Source organism: Fusarium mangiferae, assembly GCF_900044065.1.
Source record: "Fusarium mangiferae strain MRC7560 genome assembly, contig: FMAN_scaffold009, whole genome shotgun sequence".
NCBI classification, from domain to species: domain Eukaryota; kingdom Fungi; phylum Ascomycota; class Sordariomycetes; order Hypocreales; family Nectriaceae; genus Fusarium; species Fusarium mangiferae.
Window position 1 is genome coordinate 1,357,227 of NW_024573929.1, and position 20,429 is coordinate 1,377,655.

Below are 20,429 nucleotides of genomic sequence, written 5' to 3' on the forward strand. Positions count from 1 at the left end.
TCGACCGTAGAACTCAACTCTATCCTAAACTACTAGCCTACTAGAGAGGCATATAGCAAGAATTCTTAAGAGAAAACGGTTATTATCCAATAAGTAAACAAATATCATTTTAGCCATTCTTCTGTTAAAGATTTTAAGTTAGTATATCAGTTATAGACTATCTTTAAAGCATATTAAGTTCAAATTAACCAGACTGAAAGTAATTATACAACATAATTATGCTATCACTGACATCTTCATATCACATCAAGCATCAGAAACAAGATATAGACACAATTAAAGCATAAAGTAAATCTCAATTCTTCAAATCCAGAAAGTATCTCGTGAATATCATACAGTTGTCATAATCATTCTATCATCAACTCCATAGTAATGTGCCGATCCAGTGGCTGTCAACAAGCTCTCTGGAATGTGTAACCTCCGCAATGCTTGAGCTTGGTTTTCTGAAGTAATTTGTAATCTTTATGAGATAAGTATTAAATACAATGAAAAGAGAAAGGCAGTGCCGCCAGTCGTTATCGTCTCCGACCACTGCCATGATGCTCAGGAACCCTTGTGGTTTGAGCTGAGGCAAGGTCAACACCCTCCCTCATCAGTTTCTGTCTGGTGCTGTTGGGATGCTTCTGGCCCATGAAGCCGTCCACCAAGGCCGCACCAAGAGCAGCAGTTGCAACTTTGGCGCCTTTGGGGCCGAGCCAGGGACCAGATTCACGACCAGACTTCATCGCAGCTTGAGCGCCGGCTGTGAATGCAGTACGGGCACCAGCCTGGACCATGGGATTCTGCCACCATGCATTGCGTGGCTTGGTGCTAGCAGGCATGGAGCTGCGACGTCCGGTAGGAGCGCCGCCGCGATTCTTCTGTGTGGTTGGAGGCCGACCTCGATTTGGGGATCGAGCAGGATCTCGCCCACGACGGTCCCGTGTTTGGGACCGTGGGCGTCGTCGACTGGCAGCAGCAGCAGCACCCACTCCAGCTCCGGCAGCTCCAAGTTTGGCACCGTAATGATCATCTTCTGAGTCAGAGTCGGACTCTGGATATCGTGACTTTCGGCCCCGTCCTTGCGACCTGGAACGAGGAGGCGGTGGCACTGATCTTCCATGGCGCCGAGGCGATTCTGGGTCAGTATCGCGATGCTTGGACCTTCGCTGGTCTCGAGGATCATCAGGGTATGCGCGTGAAGCGGGCTCCCGGGCATATGCATCGCGATCGTAGGGATGCACTGGTGGAGCATCGCGCTCGAATCGAGGGTCTCTGTCAGGGCGTGCGTCCCGCTTTCCACGGGTCGGTAACTCCCGTTCCCGATCCCGATCCCGCCCTGAGCGAGGCTCGCGTGAAGATTGACGAAATTCTCGCTCGGGGTGGTGAGAATCGCGATCGGGACGAGCTGAGCGAGCCTTTCGGCGAGGTGAATCTGGCGGAGGTCCGAAAGGTGGGGGACTGATGTCTCGGCTTCGTCGATCGGGCCCGGCACTCCGCCCGCGACGCTCTGGCTCATATCTGCGGCGTGGACGACCTTCGGCTCTCCGATCATCCATCATAGGATCCTCAGGGTACACTGGCCTGCTAGGACTCGGAGGGCGGCGACTCCTTTGTGACTTGTAACGGCGGGGAGGTGACGCATCTGTCGCCGGCTCCCTTCTGACTTTACGGGGAGGAGGGGCATTACGGTCATCGTAAGGGTCATACGACCTCCCGGGATCTGGCGCTACGTAGTCATCGTCATATCCGTATGGGCGCGCTTGTTGTCTGGACGGGCGGTAGTATGCCATATGTGTAGCAGTGGTACGGGTGTTGATATCCGTGAGAGCGGAAGATGGAGGCTCTATCCGATGGTTTGTTCGTGTGTCTGAGAGGTGAAAAGGCTGGTAGGTTGTGGTTGACGTTGTTGTAAGAGAACAAAGGTTTATGTAACGTTTGGTAGGTAGTCAGGAACTTGTGAGTTGCTTAGATGTACATATCGATAGTGGAGGGGGTAGAATGTTGGGGATAAATCCTTCTTTATGTAAAGAGGTGCCTGCATAAAACACGTAATGAAACAGGTGACAAGCGGTAAGAGGAGGGAGTGAAGGAGAAGTCCATATCCAGGGATCATCAAATAAAGTAGGTCACAACTTGGGTCATGGCGCGGCTTGAATATGAACCGGAAGTGAGACTGTCAGTGAGTGAGTGGGTGACCTTGGCGCGAGGATCAAAGGGCTGAGTCCCTGAGAGGAGGGAGGGGACACTAACTAGATCTTCTCTTCCGTCATTGAAGAGGATGCATTAATTTTCGCACATATAATGAACACATGGCGCTACAATTCGCTGATGGGATGCATAAAACCAAGGTCAGAATTATGGCGTCGAGGTGCATTACCCGGAGAAGAACACCAGCCATCCAGCTCTGAGCTTTACAAGCTTTCGTGGGGAACTTGGCGTGGGTTCCATTAAAGACCCTGCATGTCCGACGTCATAAGATCCAACTGCTCAGCTGATTGACGTCACTACTCCAAGGGTCTAGTCCCTCGTTAACCAACGGAAAATGGCAGACAAATGATTGGGAAGATTGCGAGTGATTTCTGGTCGATTCCTACAATCGACACATCTAATAGGCACAGAATATCATTCAAACACCTCTTCTTAGAGAGAATTGTTAATGTCTCATGAGGCCATCGGGGCGCTGCCTCTCATGACCTCAGCTTCATACGGAGGATAGCCGGTCTCTTACCGGCAATCAACCCGCCTTGCGTGACCCTCGGACGAATGTTAGATTGAAACGTGTGCTTCATCCTTCAACGGGAGTCGTAGCAATTGTTGGCCACCGCCTTTCATGGCCATCATGACGATGCTGAGCTTCTCTTCGGCCTCCGAGTCCGTGATACGTCTATTGAACCAGACAGTTGCATCGATGCTGCTACATATGTCATTAAGTACAATAGTGGCCATAGGAGATCGTGTATCATATGACGTTTCCACACGATGATGACAGTCACAGACACATGTTTAGTTGTAGTGATATTGAGAGACATTGAGAGATCCCATCACAGATAATCAGACACACTGCGAGATTAGGACATTCAGCTCAGATTCCAGACCAGATAGCTCCCGCTTGTCAAGATTAAAATGATCGCTCTTTGATGGACTGGGGTTGCATGTGTTGTATCGGAAGTTTATCACGGGATCTCATCGACAATGCCAATCCAGCTGATCGCGTTTAGTTAAACTTTCAATTTGACGCAGGGGGACCAGGGTTCATCCATGCTGCACGGCAATATGCTGGGGTTTCATGCAGGCAAAAAGGAAGCTGACTGCGTGTATAACCGTGTTACTTGGTTCTCGTCGGCGTCGTATCGTTAGGCGCCTTGTCTAACGCAGTGGCAACCAGCCATCGGCCCTTGAGACGACGGCCTCGGGACTTACAAATTCCGCTCGCAAGTGATGGCGGTGAGAGTCGTCGGTCAAAACCGTCGTCATACACAAATATGAGATCAACAGAGTGATGTTTCGAACAAACCTGTATGAAGCTCGGGAGATCGAGGGTAGTCATCTGGAGCAGAACAAGGTTGACCAAATTGGGATAAGGATGAGAGGAATGGAAAGCGGGGAACGGAAACCTGCAGACCACGAATCCATCCTGACCTGGGGAAATGGCGGGAAGAGGTTGAATTGAAGTGCCGGGGACCGGCAGTCACTGAAACTGAGCCATGAGGTTCAGTGCTTTGAGGCCAGAGTTCATGCTGTGCAACTCAGAACGCTCAAAGAACTCCATGTTGAGCCGAAGAGGCACGTTTTGTGCTGAGTCTTTTATTAAGTCTGAGTAACTATTAAAAAACGGCGTTATTTGGGTCAATATCTCTTTGTTGTCTGTCTCATGAACACGTAGTATCGCTCATTTTCAGCTCGACTGCTGTTGCACGAAGCAAGGGCGAAACTGGGCAAAGTAACGTTATGAGAATAGAGGGACGAGAACACCAGAATAAGTCCGAAGTGCGGAGACCTGAGACACCCTGGACGACACCAATAGTTATTGCAATTCAGCTGTGATGATTTTGGGAGCCTGTGCCTTTACGGCGATCTATTGATGCACTTGCATCGTGATTGACACCATCAGCATGAGAGTCGCGATAGCATTGATACAGCGATTCAATTGAGTTTCGGTGAACGGCGTCAATACAGATCGCAGACCTCCGGCCCACCTCTACCGGAACAACGGTCGGCCCAGGAAAGCTCAATTGAAGATCATCAATCTCCAGGCGTTTCGTTCACTAAAAGCTGTTAGCAGGCGAAACTCGGATAGGTGATAAAGCTCGGAGGACGGCGCTTTTCTGGGGCTTTAGGTCCGTTATCTTTTGCGCTTATCACACTTGACATGCCTGAAGGGTCTTTATCGACGAGTGAGCACAGGCCAATATTCAATTACCTAGTGAGCTACTCACTCCGCACGGTGTACCAGAGTTTCGGCACCAACGCAGCACGCGACAGTACATCCAGCCTGGGAAGGTCATCAGCCACAAGCCGACCGTTCCGTTAAAAACGGTGAGAAGCTTCTCCAGCGTGCTAACAGCGACCGCAAAAGCTCACATCTTGAAGCGAAACAGTCGCGATAATTCAAGAAGCAATACCAGATCGCCAATATTAGAACCCCAAGGCACAATAGAAGAGCACAGCATTACACCGGCTTCTAGAAAAAACAGGTGCTTACCCGCCCTGTTCTAAAGATGTTCAGCTCCATCCTTCCACATTAACCTCGAACCATTAAAATTGCCATGCTAGCTGTCTCAGCTCGTCCGTGTTGCCATGTGTAACAGACCAGCAAAGCAGATAAGCACAAGATCGATGCTACCTCCTTGCACCATTCAAATTGGAACCTCCGACATTGTGATTGTGATTGTGACTGTGCATTGTGTCTTTTGTGAGCTGTGCTCGACTTTCGAGTCATTTCCCTACTCGTCGCACGAAACAAAGCCCCGCGCCAACTACAATTGCTGGATCCGCTTGATTATCATCATCAAAACAGCGGATGCATGCAGTTGAATACGTTTGAGCTACAACATGGCACCACATGGTCCAAGCCACAACGCGGCCAGTATTCGCTCGCACAGTCCGCTCCACCTCTTTTCGAAGCCCGCCGGTGACTTACAGTGACTCCATACCGTTAGAACGGAGGAGACCAAAGAGCTAAGAGCAAATTCGAGTCTTCTGAATGGGCAGTTCGTCTCTGGGTGGCGTTGTACCCGCGCCGCCGCTATCGCTATCGAACTCCACCTTACCCGCGCAATGGCTTGCATCCTCTTTTGCGGTTCCTGGGTATCCGTAGCTGTTTCTGGCACTGCTCGTTGGCTGCTGGGCCAAGAGGCGACGACGTTTTGGGTAAGGGTTTAATCGGACGGAAATTCAACAATGGGCAACAAATTTTTTTGAAAGGATGAAAAAACCGGGGTCACTGGCTCAAAATCGACTGAGATGAATGTAGTGCCTCGGCCGATTCGCTCTTGCCATTCAATTTTTTGCGGAGCATCTCGAGGAAGGAGCTGCCCATTTACTGGAGACTGGGCAACTGGTACTATCACGAATTTGCCATCTGCAAATTTGCTCTCTTCTCTTCTTCCTTCGCGCATCATCGCGAATCACTTCTTGCCTTGGCTGCAACGCTTTGCTCACCTCTCAAGGGTTGGTTGAGCTGTATGTACCACTGACATCTCTCTATCGTCCTATTCTTCGCCGTCGTCTCTCCAGGGTCTCTCGCGCAAACCCTAGAACTTCCACCAGCTGCAAGTCAAGTTCAACGCTGGCTCCAAGCGCATGAAGGAAACAGAGAAACTGCTCCGAGCTTTCTTTGATCAACCTTGCTAGGGCTTATATCTTTGCTCTGGTTCGAGTGTCTCTTTGGACCTACCTATTGGGCCCTTGATATCGGGACGTTCTTCTCTTCCCCAATACGGTACCTTCGTCCGTCGGCGCATTACACCCTCTATTACTCGACAGATTGCGATCGGGACCCTACACGTTTCCGTCACATCTTTGTTGACCTATTTCAGTCGTCAATTGCATTGCATTACATTACATTGCTGGCTTGCCTTGCACCACGTACTAGGTATAGCAGCCGACGCCTCTTTTGTACTTCCATCGGTAAGTCTCTAGTCCGTTGCCTTTCCTGGATCTTTTGTCGCCCTTGCGCATCAATGTACAACCTCTTCTATGCATAGTTTTAGACCTCGCGCCAATGCACCCTTGTTCACATGTACCCAATTCCTAAAACCCCAGTTCCCAAGTTCCCCAGTCTCTTATCTCCCCCAGTTAAGATATCTGGGCTTGGACCCCCATTGCCTATCCCACCACATACATAACCTCCGTTGTCCCTCCATTAGCCTCCTCGGCCGCCTCCGACCCTCTTTATCGGAGACATACCGTTGGCTATCTATCTGTCTAGACTTGGCCAATCCAGGAGCTAACTGTAAAAGAGTCTAGGACATTCATCGAACGCTTGGGATCGCCATTAGTTAAAGACAGCTGCCTCCCGTCTGTCAATTCAGCTTTCAATCTCGAGCTTCGCAGCACGCCGATCACACTTGTCCTGTGGCTTTTGGGTTTTGCTCAATTTTTGAATACCTTTTTGTCACATAGTCATTGTCAACTCAATCTTCAAGATGGGTTGGATGGACAAGACCAACCGCAAGATTGCGGCCAGTCCTGTTGGACGTTGGTTCCAGCTCGAGGGTTCCGGTCATGTAAGTCAAATCGGCCACCTCCGATATCAACTTCATAGCTAATGTTCTCTCCAATTAGCCTCGTGAGCGCAAGGGCTCTCTATTTTTCACTGAGATCCGAGCTGGTCTCGCCACTTTTTTCGCCATGGCTTATATTATCGCTGTCAACTCTTCGATTGTTTCTGAATCTGGTGGTCCATGTGTTTGCCCTACTTACAAGGACGGCGCTTGCGTCCCTGATGAAGCCTACCAGCTCTGTGTTGCCGAGGTCAAGCGTGATGCAGTCACTGCTACTGCTGCCATTTCTGCTCTGGCTACTTTCTTCATGGGCCTGCTTGCCAACCTCCCCGTCGGTCTCGCTCCTGGTATGGGTCTCAACGCCTACTTCACCTACACAGTCGTTGGTCCCAGCGGCTCTGGTCCCGTCCCTTATGAGCTTGCTCTTACAGCCATCTTCATTGAAGGCTTCATCTTCTTCGGTCTTGCTCTCTTCGGTATGCGTCAATGGCTTGCTCGGGCCATCCCCCGCTGCATCAAGCTCGCCACCAGTGTCGGTATCGGTCTTTTCTTGACGCTTATCGGTCTCACTTACAGCGAGGGTATCGGTCTGATCGTTGGTGCCGTTTCCACCCCTATGGAACTCGCAGGTTGTGAGTCGCAATATCGGGACCCTGCCACCGGTCTGTGCCCTTCCTCGCAGAAGATGAGAAGCCCTACCCTATGGATCGGTATCTTCTGCGGCGGTATCTTCACCGTGTTGCTCATGATGTACCGCGTCAAGGGTGCCATCATTGCTGGTATTCTGCTTGTCAGCATCATCTCCTGGCCACGAGACACCCCTGTGTCATATTTCCCCTATGACGCCCTTGGTGACGATCGATTCAACTTCTTCAAGAAGGTTGTCGATTTCCATGAGATTAAGAAGACCCTAAACGTCCTCCAGTTTAACATTTCTGGCCACAGTGGTCAGTTCGGTCTTGCGCTTATCACCTTCTTGTATGTCGACATCCTGGACTGTACCGGCACTCTGTATGGTATGGCTCGTTTTGCCAACCTCGTCGATCCCGTTACCCAGGACTTTGAAGGCTCTTCGATTGCCTACATGGTTGATGCCCTCAGTATTTCTATTGGCGCTGTTTTTGGTGTTCCCCCTGTCACTGCCTTTGTCGAGTCTGGTGCCGGTATTTCTGAGGGTGGAAAGACTGGTCTGACCGCCATGGTTGCCGGAATTTGCTTCTTTATTTCCATCTTCTTTGCGCCCATTTTTGCTTCCATCCCTCCTTGGGCCACCGGCTGCGTTCTGATTCTTGTTGGTTCCATGATGGTTGGCGCGGTTACTGAGATCAACTGGCGTTACATGGGTGATGCCGTTCCTGCCTTCCTCACCATTGCCATCATGCCTTTTGCGTACTCCATTGCCGATGGTCTGATTGCTGGTATCTGCACATATATTTTGATCAACACCGTCGTTTTGGTTATCAAGGTTGTTTCCGGTGGTCGTATTGTGCCCCCCAACTATGAGGAGAGAGACGGGTGGACTTGGCGCATTCCTGGTGGTTTCTTGCCCCCTTGGTTGAACCGTCTGGCCCACGGAAAGAAGGACTTTTGGCGTGAGGATTTCCCTCCTGCTGCCAACGACACAACCTTGAACCAAAATGCCGTGCCTGAGGAGACTGGATCTGATCATGGTGGATCTGAGGGCGGTAAGGTGCCTGAGACTACTCTTCCCCGTGAGAAGGAGACTTAAGAGGATATGGCAGAGATTATGGTTACTTCAAAATGTTAGTATGTTGAGTGGAACGTAGGAGGATCTGGAAGATGCGATACCCAAGAAAACAATTACATGATGATGTTCTGTTTGATATACTCGACATGTCCCTGTAAGTGATGTCTCGAAAAGATGTGTCGCCCCGACTTCCAGCTGCACCGCCAATTCAGAGTCCATTAGTCCCTAGCCCGGTTTCTCGGAGTTGTTGAGATTCGACTTACCGAACGCGTACATGTCTGGGAAGTGCCGGGTGACACTGGTGTAAGTAGCATATCATGGTGTACGTAGACGATCCGTTGCATTGTGTTCTGGGAACTGAATACAGAGCGGACAATACACAATCAGATACGCGCGTATGGTGAAACGAGTAGCACCAAAGCCTTCGTGTTTTCATATCTGAGAAACTGTCAAACAAGGCGTATCTACAGCTGGGTTTCACTCGAGTTTAACACAAATGAGCCTCATCCCACAGCCTGTATCCTGTCCTCATAGCAAGTCGTCTTTGAGATCTTCAAGTCATAAATCATCGCTCTTTGCTGAATAGTATCGCTCGTTAAGCCATCAAAGCAATGTGCTTCAGTTCCCTAAGACATGGATTAGCATCGATCGTCAGTGTTTAGAGAGGTCAACGTACTCCTGCACTTGGTGTCCAACTTTCATGGGAGGATACTCAACCTCTCGTCCCTCGTCTCTTCCAAGCTCTTTCTGTCGCTCTCTAACTTCCTTTGCCCTGGCTACGAGCTTGGGAACGGGGTTGAGATCAACGTCACTGCCGAGATGCCAGAATAAGGTACTCGAGATTCTGACCAGAGGTCTGTCTGGGAAGTCACGCTTCCTCTTCTCAATGGTTTCAATGGTCTTTTCATTCACGATAACCTCGTGGAAGCCAGCTTTGATGAGACCACCAGTGATGTGTTCGATCTGCTTGCCCGCTTGGACGAGAAGGTAGTTTCCTGGTGGGATCTTGACGGCAATGCGGTTGCCCGTGTTGCGTGCCCAGATGTGAAGACCAGGGTAGCGGGAGCGACCATGGATGGTGAGGAAGTTGAGATCTGTGTGGAAACCAGCCAGGATGGTGTTCTTCTCACCGTACTTGACCAGGTCTGAAGCTGTCGGGGCAAGAAGATGAGGTCTGTTTGCGCATGTGAGTTTTGGGGACTACTATGATGTTTTAAAGGGTACTTACCCGTATTTTCCAGCATCACTGAAGAACTGGGCTGGTAGATCCAGCCCAACGGCGGTCATCTCTGCCAGTTTCGATACGCTGTTCAGCCGGTCAGTATCAGGTATCCAAGAGAGGGGGTCCAGTGACATACGCGCTCTTCATGGAGGTCCCCCACTGGTTCATGGCTGGCTCCCATCGGTCTCTGATATGAGGGGCTTCAGGGACCACGTTCGGGGCGTTCAATCCAGGGAACTCGGTCTCAAAAGGGGGTTGCTCGCTCATTCTCCAGAAGAATCTGCACTTGGGGTCAGGCGAGTGAGCTGAGATATCCAACGGTCTTTGTGAAGGGTCGAGTCTCTGAATGACATCAAGGCATGGCTCATCAACAGCACACTTGGGCTTTTCAGTATTTTCTAGCGTGACGCCAATCTGATAGCTCAGCTCAGGTTTCTCATCTTTTCTGAGAACCTCTTCGGGTTGAGCAAAGTAATCTTCAAGAATGTCGAGGAAAGTTGAGTTATCCTCCTCCGAGACTCGGCTATCGTGGAGGACGAGAGCACCGTATGTGATGAGGGCGTTGGCAGCTTTTCTGCACTCTTCTTGAACGGCTTCTGAGTCGAGAGGGTTGTTTAGATAGACATCGAGATCAATCACGGGGAGATCCATGGATTGTTCTGCTGAAGCCATTTTATGAGGTTGTTCGTTTGGAGTGGCTGAGATACGATGACAGGTGAGAAAAGCAGATGTCGACACCACGATCAGCCCTTAAGTTATCCGGATTTCGCAGCAGAATATATATGAGAAAAAGGCAGAAAATGAGGATTCAGTGAAACAACAAAAATTCTTTTCTTGGTGTTCCACTTTGGGAAGTTGTTGCGGTTTGAATCTGTGTTCTTTGGGAGAAACGTCGATTACACGAGCTATGATTGGTCGGGAGCCTGTGGTCCAGAGACGGAGTTGGCCGGTCCCCGATAGAAACTGATCATGAGGAACGGACTTGGGCGGAATTGAACGGACTTGTCATGAGAATGTTACATTCAGACACTAATTGTACTATCTATTATATACGAACAACTAGTGAAAATAACCTCTTGCCATATTTGTATTCTTGGCCCGTATCTCCCGTGCAAGTGGAAAGTGAGCCAGTCAAGTTGGCCTAGCTATCATTCACTAGAACAGGCGTTAAGCGGATATAGGATATCCCAAGTAACAAACGTCCATCTCATGTTCAAACTGGAAGAACAATGTAAATAGGATAAGACTCTAGTAGTGACAGTCCATACCACGAGGCTCAGAATCAAGGTTGTCCAATGGTCTGCATGCCTGTGCTATATCATGACTATTCGATATCAGAGATGCACAAGGCCCATCAAGTCCACTGCAGCTCATTCCTTGTAAAATAAGATGCCTAAGCTAATCAACTTACCGTCTTTCAAGCCTATATTGTCAAGCTCATCATAAAAACACAAACATGACACAAACAAATGGTTCAAGGAATCTATTTCCATCTCACAAATAAACTCGCCAGGCCGTCGAGGCAATGCCCACCTCCGCTGGTAATATACACCTCTTTTCCCACCCAATCCTCCTCTCGCTCTCCGTAAATCTTAATCTCTCTCCCTCTTCTCTTACGAGCGCTCAGTCTCAAGTTCCCGCTCAGCCTGCTGGTAGTACTTGGCTGTATCAACACCATGCTGGTTATGGTTGACAAAGTTGAACCAAGGAATTGTGCTAAGGAACAGAGCAGAGTATCTGCTCTGTCGGGCAGCAACACCCTGAAGATGAGGGCTTAGCCGGCTGACGCCATATAGAGGCTCGCCCTTCTTGACCTTGTCGACCATCTCGCGCATATCCATCTCAATCTCGCGAGCGTTCTCGGTAGCACCGTAGAATCGGACTGTCCAGATTAGTTCACCCTGTCGATATATCATTCGGTGCTGTAGACGTACGAGCTGATCGCTGGTAGAAGTAGAGGAATCCACCCAAGAGACCAACACCACCAGCCAGTCGCATGGCCTTGGGGAAACCACCCTTTCCTACATGTGAGGGAGCGAATTTCTCGAGGGCGTAAAGAGCAGCAGGAGCGAAAGCAGCGGCGACGGTGCCGGCGATGTAATCGGATGTACGGGCATAGCCCACGACTCGCTTGAAGTGACTGCCGAGGATCAGCAAAGCTCAACCCAACTCCAAACCAGACAATTCGATCCTCCAAAGCATTTCAATCCATTCGTATCGTCATCGCCGGGTATCGGGGGGTTTCAGTTTACGTACGGATCGTTATCAATGAGCTATAACATCATCAGTTAGCAGCTGCAATTACTCCATCAATTGAAGCGTCACTTACGGGATACTCGGTCTGAACGACCTTGCTGGTCCCGACAAAGGACGGGGTCGACTGCTTTGTCGCTGTCTCAGCCATTGTGTGATGCGTCGTCCGTGGCAGTCAATTCCTTGAATACTATCACCAAGGCCTTTCGAGGTCGTCGGTTTCGGTACATTCAGAAGCTGGAGCCGGATTGAATGCCTGAGGATACAGATCACGTGCCTTGGTCAGCTCATCAAAGTTGGCGATGATTGGTCACGTGGGGAGTGGTGGGGTTGAGAATCAATTAAGCTCTCGACGCGTCTCCCCAATTCAAGACGCGTTAAGCAATTGAGTTCACCAGACTGTAGGTACAATCACAATACAAAATGCCTACACTAGACTCGGATCCCGCCAATGGGCTTGATAACTACGATGTTGACGACTTTTCCGACGACCCCTTTGCATCACCACCACCAGAAGCCGCCAACAAGAAGCGAAAAGAGCCAGATTCTGGCCTCGGTATTGACGAGGAGGTTGATGTCAAGAAAAGGGCTCGAGTCCCCAATGTGAAACTCGACGAAGAGAGGTATGGAAGTATAATACTATTTTGTCTCAAGTGATTCTGACAATACGTAGATTACTTGGACCCAAGGGTATTCCCAAGCTAAGGCAAAGGGCGAAGGATCTCAAGATCAAGGGCAAAGGCCATGAAGTATGCCACCATCTGCCAATTAGCACATTTCAAACATGTTAACATTCAGTTCAGTTCTCTGACGCCTCTCGGCTTCTATCCTTCTATCAACTATGGCTAGACGACCTCTTCCCCAAAGCCAAATTCCTCGACGCTCTTGCTATGGTCGAAAAGGCCGGCCACAAGAAACGAGTCATGATTGCACGAAACGATTACATAAACGAGAGCAAGCCCAAAGACAGAACTGGAGATGACGAGGAAGAGGATGACTTGTTTGGTGAAAACGATACATCAAGACCTACGGACCAGGAGGGTACGAGACCAGCAGAACCTGCAAGACCAAAAACACCAGAGCAAGACACAGGTGTACCGGACGATGACGATCTTTACGATGCTACACCACGAGCTGCAAGACGAAGCGCAGGGCCAATTGTCCCCATCCGCAACGACGTTCCAGAAGATGATGATTTCGAGGCTCTTATTGCCGAAGCAGCGAGCCACGACGCGGCTCAAAAAGCGAAGACAAACCCTACACCAGCAGAGCCAGATGACGATGACCTAGATGCACTCATGGCTGAGGCAGAAGTGCAAGATACAGCGAAGAAACCAGAAGCAGCACGGGTTGAACCGGATGACGATGATCTAGATGCGCTGATGGCGGAAGCTGAGAGTCATGATCAGACGAGCAAAGAGAAGAGTCAAGGGTCGAAAGATAAGGAGATGAACAATTTTGATGATGAAGAGGCGGCTATGCAAGAGATGGATGGGTTATGGTAAAGTTCCAAGAGGGATTATGATGGTTTGGCGTTGGGCGTATGGGTAAGCATGAGTTTCTGTCTCTGGACTTTGGTGGATGTCATTAAACATCAATTGGATCATATACCAAGCCACATGTTGTCTTCACATTGGCATTATTAGCTATTATCTTGTCAATCTCGAGAAATATCTTTGTTCGACTTCAAATGATACTAGAAGCCACCAGGCGGAAATGTAAAATGATCAAAGAAATCGAAATACAAATGGGACCAATGCTAAAACTAAGTTGAACAACTAGGGTGGAAGTATGAGGCTCCTCGCACTCAACATGCAAGTGTCATGTGCCATGACGACGTCAAACAGTGTCACAGCCCCCTGTCAACACTCAAGTCGATATTCAAAGTAAGGCAAGTATCACGACGATGGGACAAATATTGTTGGTCATTCGCTTCTTTGAGCGTTCATTGTATTGTTACACAAAAGATTTAACTGTTGGGCTTTATTGCCAGTCCCCCGTGGGACATTGATCCTTTGCGCCTTGCACCTATTTTTTCCCAAATCAAAACATTATCACATTACGGTAGGTCATCATGGATATAACTCTCATAATGTCTGTACCCGATTGTTCTCTTCCTCCAATATCACTGACAGAGCAGCCTTCTTGCTCGGTTGATGTACACGTAGTGGGGAGCGAGTCTCAGGGTCGAGGATCTCGCCAGATTCACGCTGAATTCGGGCCTCCTCTAAGCGGAGTGCCCAGAGGAGTGTCACCAACAGTTCACGCGACGGCAAAGTAATCTCGGATAAGCACCTTACCAACTCGTCTTGGCCGCGCGAATCCTCAGTCTCGCGCTCCGCATCCTCGACCCTGGAATCGCATCCCTCAGACACCAACCGCAATGCCACCAACGTCGCATCCATGAGAGGACGCGCCAGGGAGGGGCTGCTGGATAGGATTTTCCGAAGAGACCTGATTCTCAAGTTCGTAGATGCGGAACTCGTCGCTAAGGATCGCAGCGGCGTCGTCGGTTGGCTTAGGGAGCTCGACCGAGATGCCATTGTCCGTGTCGTTGATGAAGGTGTTGTACAATTCGTCGTTGAAGCTGTCGTCGAGGGTGAACGAAGACGTGTCAAAGTCCAGATAAGGCTCGTCAGTAGCTGAGGAGAAGGGTGAAGAGAGATGCCCGTTTTCAATGAGATAGCGATCTGTGTCAAGGGACGTTGACAGAAATTCAGAACCGCCACAGCTGAAAAGAGTGTCATCTGAAGTGGCAGGAGCCAGGCCAATGTTGGCTGAGTCAAGGTTGTGGGTGACTGGGACAGGAACATCTTCGACACCTCCGCCGACATGTGACACTGCAGGTCGGACAACATCGCAGCAGGACGTTGTGTCAGGTCGGGAGAGGTGTTTTCAGACTGTTCCAGGGTTGTCTCGTTGGCCGGCTCCTGTTGGAGGGTCTCTTCAGATTCTTCGGGGACGGGTGATAGACAGGGGGATAGTGCCATTGGGTCGACTGTGGCGTTGGGAGATACCATGGTCTCCGCTGGCTGGTGTGTGGTTTGGGGGCTGAAGAGCTCCTGGGACAGAGGGGGAAGACCATTGGCCTTTCGCATCTGTGCAAGCTCATCCATGAGCCTGGCGTTCATCTGCTCAGCCTGTTGGATGGCAGCCTCGAGGTCCTTGTTCCTCTTCTCGAGCTGCTCAACCTCCTGCCTCTTGCGTTCACGAGACGACTGGGCCGCGCGACGGTTCCGTAGAACGCGCTCAACTCGGCGTTGCTCCTTTTCATCAGCGGTCTTGGCTCGCTTTCTGCATGGGGAGTTAGTGGAACCGTTGGTGACATCATCTTCAGCTGTCGTTGGTTCATACCTAGGAGGGAGGTTTGTCTTGGGCTCGGGAAGGACTTGGCCCCATGACTTTCTCTTCTTGGTTGTCTTCTTCTCAGGGGCTGGAGAAGGGGATGGTGTTGACACAACGCCCTCCTCCTGCTTAATCATTGGTAGTAGAGAGTCATCGTTGTATGACTTTGGTGTCAACATGTCCATGGGGTTCACTGTTGAGGCTGCGCTAGGGGTGGTAGCGGCGAAGAGTGATGTGTAGGCGTCTTCAGGAGCTGACATGAGAGAGTCGGCTGGAGACTGGAAGAATTGGGAAGCTGGTGACCCTTGTTGCTCCATGATTGTGTTTGTTTGTGTGTGATTAGGTGATGTGTGGTTTGTTTGAATGGAGAATCTGGAGTTCAGATACAGCAACGGATATTATGGGGATAAGTAGCTGTTATTAGAGATGTATGAGGCGCAGGCAGCGATGTTCCACCATCACAAGACTTGGCCAAAGTGTGAGTCAGTGACTAGACCTTGATTACGTCTGCCTTGATCAACTATGAGTCAGGTCAGGTGATGGTTGGAAAGGAGCTTCAAGAGGAATAAGGACAGCGTGTTCACTCTGTATTAGCGACCTTGATTTGCTGGGTGCTTGTCGATTTGGGGATGGAAAGGACAGCTTGGTAGGAGCGGACAGGCCCTCTTTATCTCTTGAGGACACGTTGAGAGTTTGGAGGGGCACGGCTCGGTAGATGCAACTGCCTGAGGCACCAACCCCTGAGATGGGGTACCAAGACCACCCCCTGAACTCGTTTTGGGAGCCCAAAGAGGGAAGGTGCTCTCGGATAGGACCCTTCTGGTGCCGGGGAGCCCCTCCTGGAACAGGCTCAGGCTTTCAGGGGGCGCAAGTTACGCCACCGAGCGACACGCACCTCGACTGCAGGGGGGCTTAGGAATCTCCCCCACAGCGCATGCCGCAGGTCTCATTGGCGGAATACCATCTGACACAGCGCTGTCCGGGCCTGTACGGAGCCCCATCGGCCGTTCGAGTTTCCAAAAAAAGGGGGTTGATCAATCGGAGGCCGTGAGACCTTTTGGTTTGGTTCAGTCCGCCCGTTAGTATTAGGTAGCTACAGCAGTTGACGGGCCTGCGGTGCCAGAAACGCCGTTCTTCCTTTGTTCAGTAGGTGCCGGACCTTGTAGCTCCTTGTGCCTCATTTTGAGGATGGCGCGATGATCCATTTGCCGAGAGACTGTACTCGGTACATACTCGTGGAGGGTACACGAGAATAATGATCAATAGCCAACTCAAAAGCTGATGAGGCTCGTGTAACAAACAACAACAAACCCCGTGTTGGTGGCTTTTAATTTTAGAGAACGAGAGAGAGAGAGGCAATAATGCATGCGTAAGATAAGCCCAAAAACTGCCGATTCTCTTGAATACGCTCCGGCCATTTCTCCCTGTGGATGGTGCAGCCCGTGCATTCCCATGGAGGAGAAAAGGCTATTGAAATGTCGTGATCCCCTCTTCTTGGTAACAACCACTGATATGGATCTACACCATCAACTCGACAAGAGGCTTGCATCAACTCTATTCTGTAAGGAGCTCCATAGTATTCACACCTTACAGAGTTTAGCATGGCCCTATAGCATGTTTGTTTGTTTTTCCCAAGGCGCCTTATTCTGCACAATGACGAGATCTCAAAGAATGGATACTCGAAAGGAAAATGGGCGAAGGAGGTCGAAGGAATGGATCCGGCAACACACAATTCTAGGTGCCTCCTACTGTAATTCCTCTGCCTAGCGCTCACGATATGGAGAAGTCCTAGGCTTTTACCTTAAGGTAGTTTTCGTACACAGTCAGCTATTGTCAGCTCTCCACCAAACCCACCAATCCTCCCAAGCCACGCAGGGAGAAAATCCACAGACTCGAGTCCATTCATGCAGGGCATCATCATTTCTCTCGTTATCGTCGATGATGGCTGCTAAGGGAGGAGAGAGATAGAGAGCGGTGTTGAAAAGCCATCAGCTCTTTGGGGTCTGTAGGAATGTGACCGAAAGTAGCTCAACAACATCCCAAAGGCAAATGGTGTCTAGGTGTCTTTGCAATCAACCATTAAACTCAAAGCAAATGATGGACAGGCCAATTGAAGAGCTCAGTAATTATCGTGACCCTCCTGTAATGAAAGCCTCGTAAACAACAGAAACAATATCACAGCGCCTCAGGAAACATTATCGGTGTTACTGCTGCTACGTGACAGACGAGACTCGTAACGAAGCATTTGTATGCAACCTTCGTAAGACGACGTCGTCTCTTCTCTTGTATGTATGTATCAGCGGTCATATCCCAACTTAGAAGCTGGGCTGACGCTGACTGACGCCTCATCAAGTGGAGTTTTGCTTTCTCGTGTGTGCCCGTGTTCCAAGAAAAGAAACTGCCTGAAGCTATGGGAGGTACCTAACTAAAGCTGGTGAGGTGCTGCTGCTATTATACCGCCGGCCCTACCGGGGACGTATCCGCCATCCACCGAAATACCACCTCCTCCATTTGTTTCGCTGGCTCTGGAATCTCAATGCCTGCATACTATCCACCAAATGCCCCATATCGCCATCATCGACAGTCGCTCATCATGGCTCTATGTTCCTTGATTGATTGCTGAGATCATTGGGCCCTCAACTGAGAGCTTAGGGTTGAAGCTACGATGTTTTAGAACTACGTATTTCACTTTCCGTCAAGTTTTGCATTTGAGTTCAGCTTGCGCAGGGACAAACTGTCAAGCGATGAATGCAACAGAGAACCTTGATAAGTCGGTCTGGCGATAACTGACATGCATTAAGATTGGCGATATACTCGCGAATCCCCTCACCAGATTCTCCACTGCCGAGATACCTTGAGATGCGGTGAACCGACTGACATCTGCACTCTGGGTTTTGTTGAGCTCCATTGATTGCTGGAACTGTTATGTCGGTGAATCAATGTCTCAAGTAAAGCTCAGCTTTGAGTCTTCAAGCCTCAATACCGAATTCAGATGGAACATGCAGATTTTCTCATTCGTGAAGACGGTCGATTCCATTCTCCAAAATTCAAATTCAAATTCACCGATTCTTCGGTCGAGCTCCCTTGTACGTAGTGCTACGGATCGCCTCCCCGCGACCTGGAATGGAACGCTACTTTAGTTCTCTGAGACCTGCCAATGCCAATGCCATGCAGCTGGGACCTCGCTACGAAATGGGGTCCCTTTTGCTTGGCGAGACTTGAACTGAACAAGACAAGACAAGACAAAGATCTCGTTCGTCTCGAGCGGGAAGGGAAGGGGATGGATCTAGGCGAATCTACCAGCCGCCCATCCCATCCCATCCCGCCAGCTCGAGGGATGCCCTCTTAGAGACACGGAAGGGAGAGAGACATGCCAACGGTTAAAGTCGCAGGGAGAAACGAACGTTCAACCTCTTCTGCCTCTGCCCTCGTTTCTGGCATGTCTCAGGAGTACCATGTTTCACTGTAAGTGATCTTCCCGTTCCCTGCCCTGCCCTGCCCTAGCCCGTCCGGCGTCAGAGATATCGCTCGACCCTGATCGTCAAAGAAACCCCCTTTCCTGATCCCTCGAACCCAAGGATACCGATGGTCTATCCCTTTTAGCCTGTCCAGCTCGCCTCTTGTCCCTAGCTCACGATAGTTCTTCCGCCGGAGATATAGTCCCATACCATAGTCAGACCATAGATTCGCGCGCCAGTGGTTGAAGGTCTGGACGCAAGAGGAGCTGGTGGATATTCTCATTCCAAAACATAGTGTAACCCCTGTTTTGCAATATCGGGCTCATCTGAGCTTAATTGAACCAATTAATTAATCTCAAACCTGTGCTCTATTGCCGGGACCGTATCGAATATTATCTTCATCTCTGACTTACGCCATGTCCTATCAAAGGAATCTCATCTCATATTCGACGCGTTCCCCATTGTGTCAGGTTGGCCGGTCCCGTACTCCGTACTTTCTGTTAGTATCAGAAGACGATGGAAGCATAGTGAAACCACTTCCTCTCACCATCAGGCATGTCCATGATATGAATTGCCCATCTCCAATCTCATGTCCGTGACTGAGTCAAGTCTTATCAGCTAAAACTTCAGCATTGATCACTTTCCAACCACTGTTTTGGCCCAGCCTCTTCGCGTACGGCACCACCCGCCGCCCCTTGGCCAAGCATTGCTAGGACCAGACATTGAGTGAGAAACAGACTCTGATGATTGATCGCAGCAAGTCCAAGCTTGGACTCCTAGGATAATTGCTCGTTTGTTGCACGACAAAATGTGTAGTACGCGGCGACGCGCAAATCGGCATGTGGGATATTAATGCTTATCACCCAACCCGAACTGCCGATTGATGAGATATCTCTGGGCCAGTCTGGGAACGACCCTCATTACCAGGTGTCGATTATTCCGACAGAACTTCCACATAGCGGGGGCCCAGTAATTTGCGGCCGCTCTCAGTACCACACAACGGCCGCTGCTCTTGAACGGGATCCTGAGTCCTGCGGCCTCTCGTAGAGTTTATGTCCGTTCTCTTGAGGTTACTGACGTTTGCTGTGTGTTGTTACAGTTGTTTGTTGTTTCTCTTGGAGTCCATGTTTCATATTCGATATTTTTAGAATGAACCTGCGTAGTAGCAACTTTATTTATTGAAACAGCTATAGCCCGACAAAGCGTATGAGTAAGTCACAGAACCTGAGGTGTTGTTTCAGTGTCGTTTCAATGACTATCACATCTCGAATTGTTAATCCGAGAGTCGTTCGTTCTTGCTACATGTGAGTCTACTGTTGGTCTATTAAGTCCTTCCTGCGTGTAAGTATTTGTGTGCGTCGTTCCAGAAGCTCGAGGTAATGGCTCACTACCTAAACTATGGCAGCTCTCTGGGTGTAATTTGCTACGAGAGATAGCCAATTCCTTCGGTCCTCATACCTTTTAGTGTTAATAAGTATATCTTAAATTCTATGAGACTGTCGTTCATGTGGCATCATTAATGAGCACGCGAAAGAACATACAGTCAAGTCCCTGTCTCTCAGACTGACAATTTGGCTGCATATTGTCCACTCCTCGTAAAGTTGTATGACATCACGGTTAGGCCATAATTAGGACCAGAGACAGTCAATTGAGCATCTCCATGATCTTCAGCAAAGCACTAACTACTGTTAAAGCCCATTATTGTCCATCAGTTCGTCGTCGATGAATTCGCTGAA

The 20,429-nt window shown here is 49.7% G+C and overlaps 6 protein-coding genes across 6 annotated transcripts; 2 read left to right on the plus strand and 4 right to left on the minus strand.

Annotated features, from left to right (window-relative positions):
* Positions 1–515: 515 nt before the first annotated feature.
* On the minus strand, positions 516–1,772 carry FMAN_08617 (uncharacterized protein; the record flags this gene model as incomplete). The annotated part of the gene is made up of 1 exon (XM_041835061.1): positions 516–1,772. One exon carries the CDS (start codon positions 1,770–1,772, stop codon positions 516–518), a length of 1,257 nt encoding a protein of 418 aa, XP_041685263.1.
* Positions 1,773–6,629: 4,857 nt separating this feature from the next.
* On the plus strand, positions 6,630–8,436 carry FMAN_08616 (putative permeases; the record flags this gene model as incomplete). Its single annotated transcript, XM_041835062.1, has 2 exons — positions 6,630–6,710; positions 6,769–8,436. 2 exons carry the CDS (start codon positions 6,630–6,632, stop codon positions 8,434–8,436), a joined length of 1,749 nt encoding a protein of 582 aa, XP_041685264.1.
* Positions 8,437–9,066: 630 nt separating this feature from the next.
* On the minus strand, positions 9,067–10,309 carry FMAN_08615 (uncharacterized protein; the record flags this gene model as incomplete). The annotated part of the gene is made up of 3 exons (XM_041835065.1): positions 9,067–9,589; positions 9,644–9,721; positions 9,774–10,309. The coding sequence occupies 3 exons, from the start codon at positions 10,307–10,309 to the stop codon at positions 9,067–9,069; spliced, it is 1,137 nt and encodes a 378-aa protein (XP_041685265.1).
* Positions 10,310–11,250: 941 nt separating this feature from the next.
* Positions 11,251–12,041, minus strand: FMAN_08614 (putative NADH-ubiquinone oxidoreductase 21 kDa subunit; the record flags this gene model as incomplete). The annotated part of the gene is made up of 4 exons (XM_041835066.1): positions 11,251–11,519; positions 11,572–11,777; positions 11,894–11,910; positions 11,967–12,041. 4 exons carry the CDS (start codon positions 12,039–12,041, stop codon positions 11,251–11,253), a joined length of 567 nt encoding a protein of 188 aa, XP_041685266.1.
* A 272-nt stretch (positions 12,042–12,313) lies between these two features.
* Positions 12,314–13,395, plus strand: FMAN_08613 (uncharacterized protein; the record flags this gene model as incomplete). The annotated part of the gene is made up of 3 exons (XM_041835067.1): positions 12,314–12,513; positions 12,564–12,639; positions 12,694–13,395. The coding sequence occupies 3 exons, from the start codon at positions 12,314–12,316 to the stop codon at positions 13,393–13,395; spliced, it is 978 nt and encodes a 325-aa protein (XP_041685267.1).
* Positions 13,396–13,977: 582 nt separating this feature from the next.
* Positions 13,978–15,552, minus strand: FMAN_08612 (uncharacterized protein; the record flags this gene model as incomplete). The annotated part of the gene is made up of 2 exons (XM_041835068.1): positions 13,978–15,184; positions 15,245–15,552. The coding sequence occupies 2 exons, from the start codon at positions 15,550–15,552 to the stop codon at positions 13,978–13,980; spliced, it is 1,515 nt and encodes a 504-aa protein (XP_041685268.1).
* Between the last annotated feature and the right edge of the window lie 4,877 nt (positions 15,553–20,429).